The sequence below is a fragment of the Pyxicephalus adspersus genome, chromosome 10 (assembly GCF_032062135.1).
Source record: "Pyxicephalus adspersus chromosome 10, UCB_Pads_2.0, whole genome shotgun sequence".
Taxonomy (NCBI): Eukaryota; Metazoa; Chordata; class Amphibia; order Anura; family Pyxicephalidae; genus Pyxicephalus; species Pyxicephalus adspersus.
The window spans coordinates 54743728-54759514 of record NC_092867.1 but is presented as its reverse complement, the minus strand read 5'-3'; the positions used below and the strand labels follow the sequence as shown (position 1 = coordinate 54759514).

The following is a 15787-nucleotide window of genomic DNA, read 5'->3' as shown; positions in this document are numbered from 1 at the left end:
TCTGCCCATCACCCGCTGTTAGCGGAGATTATTGCAGGACCTATTATTGTTGAATTGGACCTTTAGTGTCACTAAAGTTTAAGTTACTGGTAAATGTCACTGTAATTAATGGATCTGTTACTGGTGAATTTCATTGTCAGTTTAACTATGGGTCCTGCAACTGGCGAGCCAGGCTAATACAGGTAGTCCTCAGGTTAAGGACATCTAACATACAGATGCCTCCTAGATATGAACGGGGCTTCCCTGCTGCTGTGTGCAGACCAGAGGCTTGGAGGGGGGATGGCAGTTTGCATGATGTGCAGAAGAAGTCTTTACTAAACACAGCTGAGGTTGTAGGGGATCTTAGTGGGGTGAGTTCTTTAAGCAGCCTCTTGTAACTCTTTAATGACCAAGACAAACTCTGCAGTTGTTTCTTTTAGAAGTTAATGAATGTCTAGGCTCCATAAAGATTTTTTTTGTTTGCTTTGTTTGTGATTAACTCACAGTGAGGTTTTTATACAGTAACTGACACCATGCTGCCTAATAATATGTTGAGACAAACATCTGTCCTAAATGCATTTATTAGAATAATGTTCCTGTTCCGAAAAAACATACAGATTGAACTTAAAAACAAACCTACAGTCCCTATCTCGTATGTAACCCAGAGACTACCTGTACCTGGCTATTACTGGAGGCTGTCTCTATATTTATATTTGCATTTTCTTAATAATATCTGTCTGTTATTGCCATTAGTGTGGGATTGCTCTGGAATTTTTACCTAACATATCTACATTCAAGTTGTTACCTTCTCAGTTATATTTGCCTATTTCTCAAATTTTGCAAGCACATCATTACGTTTATTACCCACTGTAAAAATCCAAGCCTTAGCTCAGTTCTCAGGTATGCATTTATACACAATGTACCCACAAAACATGGGTGACATTTCAAAAAGAGAACAAAGAATATAACAGTCATTACAGAAACACCAACACCAGTGCATAATGATTATAAATGTAAACACTAAATTACTTGTACTGGAGCAGACATTTAAAATGGTCATAGTCAAAAAAGGTGGGTCCTGAAAGTACATAGATCATATCAATAGAATGGGCAGATGGTTTAATTTCCCAGCATTGACTGTAAAAAAATGTGTGAGCTGTTGCTTTAACCTAAGGGAGAGGCAGGAAACCAAACTTTAGCAATCTACATTTGTAATCATAAAGTCATTCACGGGGCTGAGGTCAGTGCCATCCATTTTAAGCAATATCTTTATGCTGACGACATGTTACGTACGTTACATGTTACCCAACAATTACATTTTTTCCCTAACCTTCTCCAGTGTCAGAAAGGTTAATATTTTCTTTTCACTATGTGAGAAAATAGAAAAATCCATTGCATTAAATATCTCATTGTCTCCTTCCCCACTTTTTGAGGTCCATACAGTGTTTTTGTTTGCATGGTCCTCTCCTGCAACTTCATATCCTGGGGTTTATTTAACTAGGTCCTACCCCCTACTAGGTCTTACCCTCTTTTGCAGTACGTCATTGTAACAGCTGGCCAAAAAAATCCCAGGGTTTCGTCCAGGATGACAGGTACATCTGGTCCAGATACAGGTTATACGCAGAGTAATTTTCTGTTTAGTCAGTTTTCCTTTTGACCTGAACGTGGGGTTGAAGTACCAGGCTTAATGACAATGAGCTTCTTGGCCAGGTGGGGGAGTTAAAAAAAACCTGGGTATGATCAGGTGTAACTGTTTCACCTGAAATGCATCCTGGAAATTAGGCTGGGGATATAAACTGCCAGCCTGCTTATTCCTGTGTCTCTGTCTTGGCTGGTTAGCTGGGAGGAGGTCCAAGGTGAACTGTGAATAAAGACACAAACTTTGTTGGAAAATATGTATGGTTAGGGCCTTAGAGTCCTGCACAGGACTAGGTTGGGCTGGATTGTTAGTTAAGGGAACTAACAGTGAGTTAGAGGCCAAGTGGCCAGGCTTTATATTTGCTGTTTGATTTATTTTGCCTGTTTTTGTGTGGAAATAGTATTGGTGAATAAAACCCTTGATGCACTTTTAACCTGCTGGCCCTGTTTCCTGATTAAAACACACCCCGTTACTAGAGGCTATCTCACAGTCATGTACAAAAGTTAACATCTGCATCTGGCACAAGTTGAGGCCCAAGGTGCCTAGAAACACTTTATACACTGACAGACATTCTGGCGGATTAGGCATGCCCAGTTTATTAAAATATTTTGCAGTGCCTCGGAATAGCTAACTAACATCCTTACATGCCACTTATGAAAGTCTGCTATGGGTTTTTCTGGACTTGACCTACTTGTCCACCTATTCCTGTGGCAGCCTTGTTGTTGATCCCTTCAGCACACCATCTTAAAATTTTTAGTCCACTTTTGATCCATTCCACGCACAAAATACAGGATTCCTATATATCTACTACAACTCCTAATCTGTCATTCCAACCTGGGTCTACAAACGCGTCAGCTTTTCAATAATGGACCTCACATCATTTACCTTAGATTTATAACCTTTTAGGATTAACAGATATTGAAACACAATATGAATTAGACTTCACACATCACTGGTTTCTCCTTCTTTTACAATTGTGCCATGGCAATCACTTCATTTGAGTGTATTTTTCTTCAGTCATTCCTGTCTCTTTGCCTTATTTCTATGCTGTATCCCAAGCTTATCACCCTCACTTCACATAAGACCTTGACTGATGGGAATCAGACCTAAATGGATGCTCTAAGAGGCTGTGTCCATAAAAACAAGGTCCTGCTTCCTAAAGTTTGGCTCATTTGAAGCCTACCTTGTGTGTTTGGGAGACATACTGCGTATATGGTGGCCCTACCCTAAGTTAACTAGCCTTTTGACTTCCTGGCAGACGCTCTTACTTCTTCCAGACTTGTCCTTCACTGGCCCACAAAGGAAGCGGATCACCTTTGTATTTTTAGCGGCCAAACAAGTGACTGCAAAAGTCTGAAGGTCTCCCCATATCTGCTTTCAGGAGATTGAGGCTAGACTGGACACCTTCTTGATTAATGGGAAGCTAACTTGTATCCTTGCAGGACCTCATGTTAGATTCTTTTCTATCAGGGACCCTTAGATCTCCCTTCAACTTCCTGACATCTCTGCCTCTACATTCACGAGATTGTTTTTATACCTGGAAATTAATATGTAATTGAAGGTGTGCTGCATTTCCCAAGACCTTCTCTTCTTCACCTTCTCCTTCTTTTCTTTTCTCCCTTCCTTATTTACTTTCTTCTTACTTCCTTACTTTCCTTGTACCTCTTAGTCTTGGGGTACAAAAAGCCATACCAAATGTACTTTTTATGTTACTACTTTCATGTAATCCTTTTTGATTTCTTTTTGATGTTCCTATATGCTTTGCCTCAGTTTCATTAAATACCAATATTGTCAAAGAAAAGCAGAAAGACCATTACATGAGCCAGGATGAGAAGAGAAGGATGTTCAAGGAACACAAGTGCTAAGGTTTTTTTGTAAAAGATCTCATAAGGTAATAATATCATAATAGAAATGTAATTTGAAATATTAACAAAATGCAAAAATGTTAATATACTGTTAATGTTAATGAAAGTGGAGTTCACCTTTAAAAAAACTGTGGTTTTAAACCTCACATTGGCAACTTAGTCAGCAGCAAAACAAATAGAGAGACTTAAGCATTAGCTAACCTCACTCCCTTTAAAACTTCCTCCAGTCAGAGCCAAAGCTGTTACAACACAACAGAGTTTTGGCAGAAGTTCTTGTTTGGTCCTGGAACGAGTAGTCACATGGTATGAAGCTAAGCTGTGAGAAGGTCAGAGAACATAAAAAACAAGCCTCTGAAAGGGTTTCTGAGACCATGCTGACATGATATAGGCAAGTATAACAAAGGGAAACGTAAACTTTGTCTCCCAGATAGAACTATCCCGAGTAGAGATTTTTGTGAAACTGCATTCACAACAAAAATCATTCTTTCACAGGTGGAGATATTCATATGATTTAGAAAACTTCTGAGCACGGTATTATAACATAGATTGTAGTAGAGGGAGGAAAAGGCGGTGGGTGAGGTATGTGGCAGCATATCCCAAATTATCTTTAGTTGTTCTTGGCATGTAGTTTTTCTTAAAATTAAAGTTAAAGGTCCTGTAAACTGCAATGTCAGTAAACATAGTATTATCACCAAAATTAATTGGAGTACAGTTGTAATTGTAATTTTCAATTACCTGGAAACTCAGGCTAAATTTTTCAATTGTTATAATTTGTGCAATTTTGCAAATTTCTCAGTTTTGCACTTTTTTACAGGTACAATTGTGTGATTCGCCAATATAATTTAGTTACCTGGAAAGCCACAAAACAGCTAGAGGGGACTGAGGGTGATCATAGGACGACATTTAAGAGGTATGTTCTTGTCTTTGTTTAAGAAATGGCTACTAATAATGTCCTTTTAGCCAAAGTATGACTCCATACTGTTGCATATGTCCTCCCCTTGGGATTTCAGGGTGATCTACCTACTTTTATTCATCTACAATGCAAAAAAGAAAATGAAAATACACAAATTTCCTTTGTAGGAGATCAGTGTCATCACAGACCAGTAAAGTAACATAAATGTAGCCTCCTGGCTTGGTTTTGGATCCATTAAAGTATGTATTGTTTGTCAGCTTTCTGCAGAACAAACAAACTTGCTAGCAGTCTCTCTGACTCAATATTACATGTTTTCTACTGAGCTAAAAGTCGAGTTGATCAAAAATTGTAGACCTTCTTGGCTGTTCCAGTATACAGGCTTCATCTTTCTCTATACATACCTCAGATAACCTTTCTGTCTGAGCCTCAGGCTCCAGTTCAAACTCTCCCTATGAAATACTAGCCTCATTCCTATTTCTAGAGGAATCCATATCGTTTTCTCCTGATCTGCAAGGCCACGGCCAATCCCTTTCCTGAAAAGAGATGATTTGCCAACCCAATACACTCCATAGGCTGGATACACTCCAAACACGATTTTGCACTGCACAGGCGTGAGATCAGGTGACATAGTTAGATGGAAATGGAGAAAAAGAATGCTGATCTCTTACATACATACATACATACACACATCTATATACTACAGTGAAAAACACATCAAACCCAACACCACTGTTTTTCACAGTCTGGGCTTTATTGAACTGTTATGCTTTATATATCCTTGAAATATTTTCAAGAAATCTTCCATGCCTCATAATTCAGTGTTCTACCAATAAAATTAATATGTAACTTTTAAAATTTATAAGCTACAAATCCTTAGCAATATTAACTCGAAAACAGTTCCAAATAAGCTGAAGGTTGAAAGGATTGGTTTAATATTAAGGCTCATCATCAATGTTACCAGTTAATGTAGTTAATATTATCCGGGGATCCTGACTGAAGATCACTGTGGCTGTAATACAGACACAACATGATATATGAGGAGCTTAGGGTAACAATCCAGGTGCACATGGTGTGAAGATAAACTGCAACAGGTAAGATGTAAAGATAGTTCTGCTATCTTCCTATAAACAGGGGATATGGTTCAAAATTATATTAAAGCATATATAATGCATTTATTGTTATATACCAGTTACTGTTTCCCACACCTTGGATAGGACGATATATGTAGAGTTTCTCATGTACTTCTTGTGTTCATCCTCTGTGATTTTGTTGGTAAAATGTATCTTAGAATTAGGGTATTCTTCCATTTCAAAACTGATAGTTTATATTTTAGCACTATGATGTTTTTTTTCCCTACCCCTTTCCATTTATGTTCATTTTTTATGTATTTTTTTTTTTTGTTTGTTTATATATTTGTATTTATTTTTTTTATTTCTCATTTTCCTGTGTTTATTTTTTTTTTTATTTTCATTTTTTATGCAATTGTAATTGAATGTTCAATTATTTTGTATGCTTTATTTTTTGTATCTAATTTGAAGTGTTAAAAAAATAAATGTATCTTAGAGTAGGAAAAGGGAGGAAGGGGAGACACACCTCCTAAACAAGTTATTGCCACACCTCACTCACTTAAAAAACGGGAGTTATAACTAAAGAAGAGAAAAAAGCGCGGGTTTAAAAGTTAGGCAAAATTCTTATGTATTAGTGGCATACAAATTACAGTTGTACTGTGCAATCAAAATCATGTATAAAATACAATCACAAAAGCATATATCAATGCTAACATAGTATACAACGTGTAAAATGCTCCCCTGATTATTTCATCTGGGTATTTTTAGCCATGGTATACTAGACGGAATAAGCTAAACCAAGTAATAATCCAGGCCATTAGGGCATGTGAAAGTTACCTCAAAAGTCCCAAGAAATCAACCTATGAACATATTGTGTAATATATACAGGGAATTGATCATTAAATATTTTCTCCCCCTCAATTGAAAAACAAAATAAAAAAAAAAATAATTTTCATTCTACAGAATGCTTGTTCTAACTTGTTCCTCAAAACTTGCTGCTCTGAGGTGTCTTTTGACCCACAGCTTTCCGGAATCGCTTAAGGTGAGCAAGAGTTGTCTTCCTAAAATATGATTCTGCCTGAGCCTTTTAGTTGGGTGACTTTGATCTATTTTGCAACTAAAATGTAGGCATGTGGAGCTCTGCATCATGTGATCAATGGCAACCCATTCAAATTAGAAGTCCTGGTTGACCGATGGCCAGAATTTTCCACTGTCATGTGTCGTCCTTCATTGGAGGTGAGTTTAATCAATATGGGTGAAAACCTGGGCTACGGTTAATGATTTTGTCTATAAGAGAAAGTCTAGAGACAGACAAAATAAAAATGTGCATAAATACACTTGGAAGGAATGAGGTATGTAAACAACCCTAAAAGCAGGGGAAGGTGGGGAAGAGGTATAAGAAAGAAATAAAACGGTGAATAAACCTTTGTGATATAACATTATGTGAGCATTATAAGGCAGTAACAAACATATAAAATACTAGGACCTGATTTGGTAAAGCTTTCCAAAGCTAGAGAGGATATACTTTCATCAGTGAAACTGGGTGATTCATAAAACCTAGAATGGATCTCTCTGGGATTCAAAACATTTGCTAGCACATTCCAGATGACTTTTAAGAAATCCATTACAGGTTTGCTAGATCACTCAGGTTCACTGATTAAAGTGTATCCTCCCCAGCCTTGGAGAACTAAGGAGGCCAAGAACTGGTGAAGGTTTAGTAATACAACCCCTTGTGTCAGAGATGGATTTAAAAACCGCATTGCAATAACTGGGTAAGGTTTATGTATTTCCACAGGATATGGAAAAGTGTTCCTGTTTCTTCGTTGCATCTCCAGCACAGTGATGTATTGGAAATATATTTGGTTAAGATGACAGGAATTTCGTACCATTTCATAAAAAAAAGTACTCCCAGTGTAACACATTTGGAGGAAGTATGATTATAAAAGATTGCTTTTAATTGCATTTCTCTTTATCATAAGCAGGCCCTACGTCTGATTCCCATTTAGAAATCAATTGAGTATGGGGCCACAAATTATTCCCTTGTAGTGAATTGTAGAAAAAGGAAATTTTTTTTTGGCGTGTGTACAGAAGGTAAGTTAAGTCAAATTATTTCAGGAGCATTCATTTTTTATTGTGGTATTTCGATCTGGAAAAACATCATAAAAATGTTAAAAACCACAGTCATTGACTTTGTTTGGGTATTGAAACCAAAATTGTAGGAGGTGTTAGGGATGCCTATAAAAACAATCTCCGCAGCCCCTCACTTCTCAAGCAATTTTAGTGAAAAAAAAATACATGTTCATGGTTTAGAGGTTTTTCAAACTACACAAATTTGGAAAGCTGAACTAAAAAAATGATGACTTTTTTACTTGTTGGTAAAATTAGCTTTGTGAAAATTGTCTGCCCATCCCTATTTAATAACCAGAAAAAAGTTTTTCTGTGCTCCTCTCTGATTCAGATGCACTGGTGCTTGACTTTCAACGAGTTTATAGCCAAGCTTCATCAACATGCATTCCATTATCTGATGAGATTGTCTTTACTGATTTTTATAGTACAGTCACTGAAAGGATCTGCTTCAACTTCTAGTTCCTCATATGCACCCTGACTTCTCCTTCACCCACAGAGACAGACATCTGGAGAGATACCCCAAAAACACACACACATGCTGAGTATGGTTACAAGAGTATTGCATTCTTTATTTGACAAGGCGGTCTTTTTATACACATAGGTATACAAGGGGTTGTCGTTATTCACATACAGCTGTTTTGGCCATATATAGTGTTATTTGATACATTGCAAGGCATACATTGCATTCCAAAAAATTTAGAATTTTCGCCATCTGGTTACAATTAAACTGAGTAGATAGAAAAAGAAATACAAATCCTTATATGGAAATATAGCTTATAAAAGTATACAGCTCACTTTAGCTCTAGTAAGTACCAAGTAATAAGTAACAATACTTATTTAACCCTTCAGCCACAATAGACAATGGAATGACAGTTGGAAATATTTAGCCATGATGGCACAGATGTGATAGCCATGCTCTAGGATAAAATCCACATTTATAGGTAACTTATAAAATGTCTACATATTACTGAGCACTGTACATTAAAGAGGGGTTGCAAATGACAGATACAAACAATGACACAGGAGGGGATGGCCCTGACAAAAAGAGGTTACAATTTAAGACGTGGGTAAAAATAATACACAAAAAGAAAGGGGGTATAGAATGGTGGGTAATTAGTGATGGTTAAGAGGCAGATAAAGATTGATAGGCAAGTTTGAAAAGATGGTTTTTAGGGGCTTTTCTAAATGTGTGGAAGGTAGAGGCAAGGACAAAGAAGGAATCTCTAGAGAGTGTGGTCAGCTCTTGAAAAGTCCTGAAGTCATGCATGGGAAGAGGTTATGAGGGAAAAAGTCATTAGTAGATCTCTGTAGGAGCGGAGAAGTGGTTAGGGTTGTGCATAAAAAAGAAAATTAGATAGAAGTAAAGGGAGGAGTAGCTTGATTTAAATCTTAGATAAAATGGAAGGCAGTGTAGAGGTTTGCAAAGAGAGGTGGCAGGTGAGGAGTTTTAGGAAGGATAGGAAAGACTTGCTGCAGCACTCAGAATAGATTATAGAGAAGAGAGTCTGGTTAGTGGGATGCTAGGGAAGAGAATGATGTAATAGTCCAAATGGGAGATGATAGAAGTATGCAGTATGATAGGTCTCTGGGGACAGGTAGGAGTGTATTTTGGAGATATTACACATTATTAATTGGTTAATTTCCACCTTTCTATATACTATCAATGTAAGTAATTTCCCTATCACAATGTAAGTCATTTCCCTAGGGATTAGGACATTAACCCACACTATCTTCCTAATGTAATTGATTTGTTTTTAAGTGTTAAAAGCAGTACATACTACAGTCTTCTGCTACGTCCTATTATTTCTGCACTAAATATTCTGTATTTCTTTGTATAGGACATGAAAGACCCCTCAGATCACTATACAAATACATACTTCCTGTTCAGCAGAGACCCTCAGAATCTGCGCCAAATACTGGAGGACCCCAAAGCTGTAAATTGGAACCAAGATTTACAAATACAAGGTGAAGTGCAAAAGGAGTGCCTATAAACTAAATGTAATTTGTGTGGTAGTTTGACAGAGTCTGGGGGAATGAGAAAATTGAAATGGCCCGAGGACAATTGGAGCTGGGTTTGTTAAATTTATCTCTATATTTGACAGACATAAACCTAGTGGTTAACCCCACTAAAATCTATTGGAGATAAAACTTTTCAATAAAGTCTGTACTTTTTCAAGACGTATAGATAAAAAGTGTCACATGGAACCTAGCTTTGTGGTGGGATGCATTCGCCAATGCAAGAAAAAAAATGCCATTCAACCTGGGTGGCAAGGGAAAGACTGGTTGTAAGATTTTACCATTCACCATCCTACCAAAGCAGAACTCTAAAAACTGTGCATTAGGGTGCCCATTGTTGGGGGACAGAGCTTCTTACCAAAATCCAAACCTTAAAAAGGATGCAGGGGGTTGTTGGTGAGTTGGTGAGATGGTTCCTAGAAGTTGGAAGGCCCTTTAGGACACCAGGTCCCTACCTAACTACTATGGTATTTAGTACTCATTACCAGAAAGGGTTACATAAATGTAAATAAACACATCAATATCAGTGAACTAAAACACTGAATTTAAAAATGTTATTTAAAGCCCAGAAGTAGAATTATTTTTAGTCACAATGATGAAAATTGTTATTTGTGACCTTGCCATTCATGTTACCTCACCTTTAAATCTTACTTAGCTTTGCTTGACACCATACATTCTGACCCCTGATTGGACAGTACCTGCATAAAGCTTGCACCTAATGTCTGAATAGCCTGTTATAGAAAAATGTGTTACTAATTGCATTTGCAATTGAGTGTGCATTTGCAGCAGCTATGTATCTGCTGCACCCCTCCTGTCATTTGACTTACCCACCATTGGTGCCTGGACCGACCTCTTCTGACCTCCCATCTACATACACTCAGACCCCTTTGTTTAATCCACTTGGCTGATTTACCTCCTGTTTATAACCTCTGACTTGTTACCTCCTAACCACAAACTCTTCAACATGTTGAATTTTTAGCTTGGTTCACTTTTGGTTCATCTTTTGGCTTTTTCACCAAGACACGGTTCTGCCTTGTTCTTGTCGTCACTTTAGGTTGCTGTTTCTACCTTTGTTTTTGTCTGCAACAAGGGTTTTCTAGTCACCTATCAATCTTTGCTTCCCCAGGCATCACCACTTGTTTAACCAAATGTTTGGGGCAAACAAGTGCTGCAATGCCACAACTAACCTCCTGAGGTTGAGTGGGGGATTGATTGTAGGTGGGCACTATGGTGACAGATTGGGTGATTGGTGTCTAGGAAAAGAACTTGAGCAGGGGTCTTACAAGTTACTTATCATTTCTTTCCATGGGGACATTTATAATTATTGTCAAATAGGGTAGCCATGAATTTATAATTGTAACTACAGACCATGATAGTTTCCAGTGGACTAACATTATTATAATGTTTTTTTACATACATAGGTTGCCAGCCTGCACTTGGTGGTGTGCTGCAGGAGGTGAGTTCCAAACATGGGAAGCAAATGCAGACAACCAGTAATTTTCTATACATGAAGGACAGAATAGCTGAAGAAGAATTGGAGAAGATCAACAATATTAGGTAGAGTGAACTAAAACCGTGCTTTTCATTTAGGAGATAAAATTGCTATTTTGTCTTTTTTTAAAAGATTATAAACTGGGAATTTATACCATTTGAATATGTGTTTAAAATCTATATTAAAAAAAAGAAGAAATAATTTGACATTTCCTGAATCCTTGTTGGCAGCCTCTGAATAACTAACTAAGCAAGTGTCATGTCACTGTTTGTAGGGATACAGTTGGATTGCACCACTCTTCTGTTGTTTTAAGCAAGAATTATTGATTCCCATGGTCATTATGTAAATCAGATTATTATTGAAAATTCTAGATCTATATTAAAATTCATTTCAGGATCAGTGTGAGGAAGGCGTATAAATATAGATATATATATTGTGAGGAACTATCTTCAAACTCACTCACTGCAGAGAGATATTTCAGGCTTCTTTCTTATTTCAGGCCGCTCTGCTTGCTTCTGTTAATGAAAACCTGTCCACTTGTGCCACCTGGCCTCTGGCTGAAACTTCCCTGTTTCAGGCAGAGTCCCTTGTATTATCATTGACCAGGTACAATTTCTGGCCTGGAAAGCGGGATGGAATGCCTGGCCCACCTATTCCTTTCAGGACACTCTGGGCCTGGATTCCAAATAAAAAGCTGCAAATCTGCAGCAATACAATTACTTATCCTTTAATTCCTTTTCCAGGAAGATGATGTCAAATACCCTCATGATTTGGCATCAAATATTACATTCTTCAGACCGCAGCCAACGCGCTTCCCACCAAAAGGGTGCAACAGACACAATACTTTATTGGGGTAACTAAAGAAAACCGCTTCTTTTCAAAAACCCAGGGAGGAATATAAACAAAACAGAAGTGGCTTACTTCAGCCTAGTTTGGTAATTGTCCATAGTCCATCAGAATGTCCCCACAATAAGGATGGGTCCAAGACTAGTATCTCGTGAGGGTCCAATCCCCAGCCTGGGGTTCCCACAGTCCAAAAATCAAACAAACTCAAATCAGCATCAACAGCTTCCCATGTAACAGCAACATCACTTCTTAGCTTGATTCCCCACCAAGCTTGTTTGCAGGCTACTTCCTGCAATTCTACTCCTCCCTCCCTCCTGCATACCTGAGACTTGTATGGAATTTCCTCCTTCCTGCTGGGCAGGTGCAACTCCTGGTGTGTGACTCCTTTCCCAACACACCAGTTTGAAAGGACCAGCATCCATATATAGGAGAAATGTATCTTCTGTCCAAGTTCCCCCCCCCCCTTCTGCCTCCAGCCTGAGGAGGTGGAGGCACTTTGAACATCGAGGCAATGTATTCTGGAAAGGGCATTCGCATTCTGGTGTGCCTTTCTACTCTTGTAGAAAGGGAAACCACCTTGTTACCCATGCATTGGCTGTCTTATTTCTCCTCATCCAAGTTAGAGGAGCGTGGTCAGAAATCAATCTAAATTTTTCCCTAACAGGTAATAGCAAAGAAAGTCTAGTGCCCATTTGATCGCCAGGCACTCCTGCTCTACTACCGCATAATTTGTTTTCAGCCCCTGTCAGTTTCCTGCTTAGAAAAACTACAGGATGATCCTCTACATCAATAACCTGGGACAGAACCGCCACCAATCCTACATCTCAAGCATCAGTTTGAACCACAAATTCTTGTGAAAAATCGCGAGACACCAAAACGTGCCATTGGCATAGTGCCATTTTTATAACCAGGAACGATTTTTCTGCATCCTGATTCCATTTAATCATTACTGACTTGCAGCCTTTGGTCAGATCAGAAATGTGAGCTACTATGGTGAAAAATTGGGAACAAATCATTGGTAGTAGCCGACGATCCCTAAAAAGGCTCGGACCTGTTTCTTGGTGAAGACGAGACCAGTTCTGAATTTCTTCCACCTTGTTTATCTGAGGTTTCACCAGTCCCCCACCGACAATGTATCCTAGGTTTTTTGCCTCCTCAAGACCATACGCACATTTTTTGGCGTTCACCGTGAACTCCCCCTTTTCCAGACTATCCAGCACCACCAGGACCTTCAGCAGGTGAGTCTCCCAGTCTCTGTTGAAAATTCAATACCATCGAGATAGACCGATGCATATGCGTGATGGTGGCATACCAGTTTGTCCATTACCTGTTGGAATGTGGCCGGGGCAGTCTGCAAGCCGAATGGCATCCTTTTATACTGGATGTGACCGTCTGGCGTGGAGAGTCATTTTCTTCCAGGCCTCTTTGGTCAATGGTATCTGCCAATACTCCTTGGTCAAATCCAGTGTGGTGACATTCTGACATTCACCAAAGTGGGGTCCTTCAACTGGGCAATACAAAATTCACCCTTGTTTACTTTTAAACCGGGATCAATGAGGCTTGAGGAAGATTCTCCTCATCAACTCCAGCCATAACTTGGAATGGGAACACCGCCCCCCCTCTCAGAGAACTGGCCAGGCGCGGGATCACTATTAACCCCTAACTTTTCTTTTCGGGAAATTTCTCCAGCAACGTTTTCCACCTGTTGGGGCTGTACTGGAATCCTTCCCTGCCCAGTGATAGGGAGAGCATCCTCCACCCATTTATTAGCCATTTTTTCCTGTTTCTCCCCCCACAAGTTCTAAAATAAAGGAAAGTCCTGTCTCAATATCACCTCACATATCAGGTTTCCTGCCACCCCAACGAGGTGAGTAACTGTGCCCCAGCTAGTGCTCTGGACCGGCACAGTCAGGTATGTCTTAGTATCACCTGTCTGGACCTGTCTTGGTGCTAGCAGTACACACTCCTTGAGTGTAGGACCTTCTCTGCAAACCTCCACACTGCATGGGTTCCTCCTGCAGGGGACATTGGGTCCCAATGTGGCCGTAGGCCAAACACCACCAGCACTGTACAGGGTCTCCTCTCCGAGGTGTGTCATCTCAAGGTGGGAACTCCTGCTGGAGCGACGGGTGTAGTAATGCAGGTTCTGGGGTTCCTCCTGACAGCAATAACTCCGGGTGAGGGAGGTCTGGTTCTCGTGGTGGAGGTGGCATTTAGGGGTGGTTTGATGACAACAACTCCTCCGCAACGGTGCATGGCTCCACATATTCCAACAGCTGGTCTGCTGTTTTAGGGTTCCCATGACTTACCCCCCCCTCTGCAACTTCCCCTCAGGCACCACAGAAACTGATTGACAACAAGGCATCCCACTATCTAGGGACCGGTCAGTGTTTAAGGCTGCAGCCACTTTGTAGCCAACTGTACGAGATCATGCATCTGGGACCGGGGGGATAAATCGATGCGGTGTCTCCACTTAAACACCAGCTGCGCCCTGACTGTGGTAGTAACTCCCAGACGGGCAGAGATCTCTGTTTTGAGCCAGTCATATTTTAGGAGTCCCTTGGGGTAAGGTTATAATAGGCCTTTTGAGGCTTCCCAGCCAGGAAGGGGGCAATGAGGCCAGTCTTCTCATATGTTAATAGAAAGGTTTCAACATCATCTGTGGGTGTCAACTTTTGGGGGAAGTGGCTGGCTCCCCTCATGCCCTGTTTGCTAGAGGCAACCCTCATGGTTTCTTGCCCCTCTGTTAGCCGCTGCACAGTCTCAGCCAACATCCTTGATTGTGCCTCTGTGGAATCCCGTAAGGCCGCATCTTGGGCTGCCGTCGCTTCCCTAAGCGCTACCATCTGCTCCTCTTTTGATTCCAGCTGGCTAGCCACACTCCTCTGCAGCTGCACAGTGGACAGTGCCAGTTGTCACAGCAGCTCCTCCATAGCAAAAACTTGGAAGCCTATCCCTTTAAATGTCACTTTTTAATTTTAAATTAAAAACTTTTTCTGCAGTGCTGCTGCCCCCTTCTGCTGCTGCTTCCCCCTTTCCTGCTGGGCAAGGAAATGTACCTTCCATCCAAGGTCCCCGCCTGCGATCCATATATATATATATATATATATATATATATATATATATATATATATAGTAAAATTAATATTATCCAGTAATTAGAAAACACCAACATGTTAGCACAAAGTCCATAGTCATGTCACTGTGACCCTCACAATCTAATGTCCCTAATATAGTCTTTAATACAGTCAAAGGTCAATTTAGGGTGAAGCCAATAACCTAACTGCTTTTTTTTTTTTTTTAAATGAGGGAGGAAACCAGTTTACTCAGAGGAAACTCACAGGGATAATTTGCAAACTTCATATAGATGTGCTCTGGCTGAGATTTAAACCTGGCACCTAGCACTGCAGACGTCAGAGTGCACATCTCTGAAATACTGTGCTGCCCACCAAGAAAATTAAAATAAATTAATAAGTAAATATGGACTCTCTAAAATCTCTAAGGATGCGAAACAACTGAATTTCATTCAAATACAAACCAATTCAAATGTATTCAATGTAATCAATTGCTTTTACCTAAAAAAACAGGAAAAATACATTCAGGATTCAGGTATAAACCTATAGTGCAAAATGTGGCCATCACAGCCAACATTCAAAGCAATTATCAACAGAACTGCAATAAACTAAAATTAATGTGAATAAATACATCTGTAATGTATTATTTTTATAACGTTTACCTAAAGAGGAAAAAAATATATAAAATTGCAGGGGCTTAGTCTGAATTTTTAACTTTAAAACTTTTTGGCAGTTTTGAATTAGTTATAAAAGATAAATTGCTTGTAAA

At 39.4% G+C, this 15787-nt stretch overlaps 1 protein-coding gene across 3 annotated transcripts in view; it reads left to right on the top strand.

Annotated features, from left to right (window-relative positions):
- Positions 1-3734: 3734 nt before the first annotated feature.
- The window catches only part of LOC140339984 (glycine N-acyltransferase-like), a 37892-nt gene continuing 25839 nt past the window's right edge, over positions 3735-15787 (top strand). For 2 of the 3 annotated variants that reach the window (XM_072424916.1, XM_072424914.1), the window contains exons 1-6: positions 3735-3871; positions 4298-4393; positions 6427-6505; positions 6592-6699; positions 9429-9555; positions 11028-11163. In XM_072424916.1, coding sequence (XP_072281017.1) covers positions 6428-6505; positions 6592-6699; positions 9429-9555; positions 11028-11163 — 449 coding nt within the window. In that variant the 5' untranslated portion in view covers positions 3735-3871; positions 4298-4393; position 6427. Of the gene's footprint in view, positions 3872-4297; positions 4394-5411; positions 5488-6426; positions 6506-6591; positions 6700-9428; positions 9556-11027; positions 11164-15787 lie in introns of those variants that run through there. The other variant, XM_072424915.1, reaches the window with a different exon arrangement.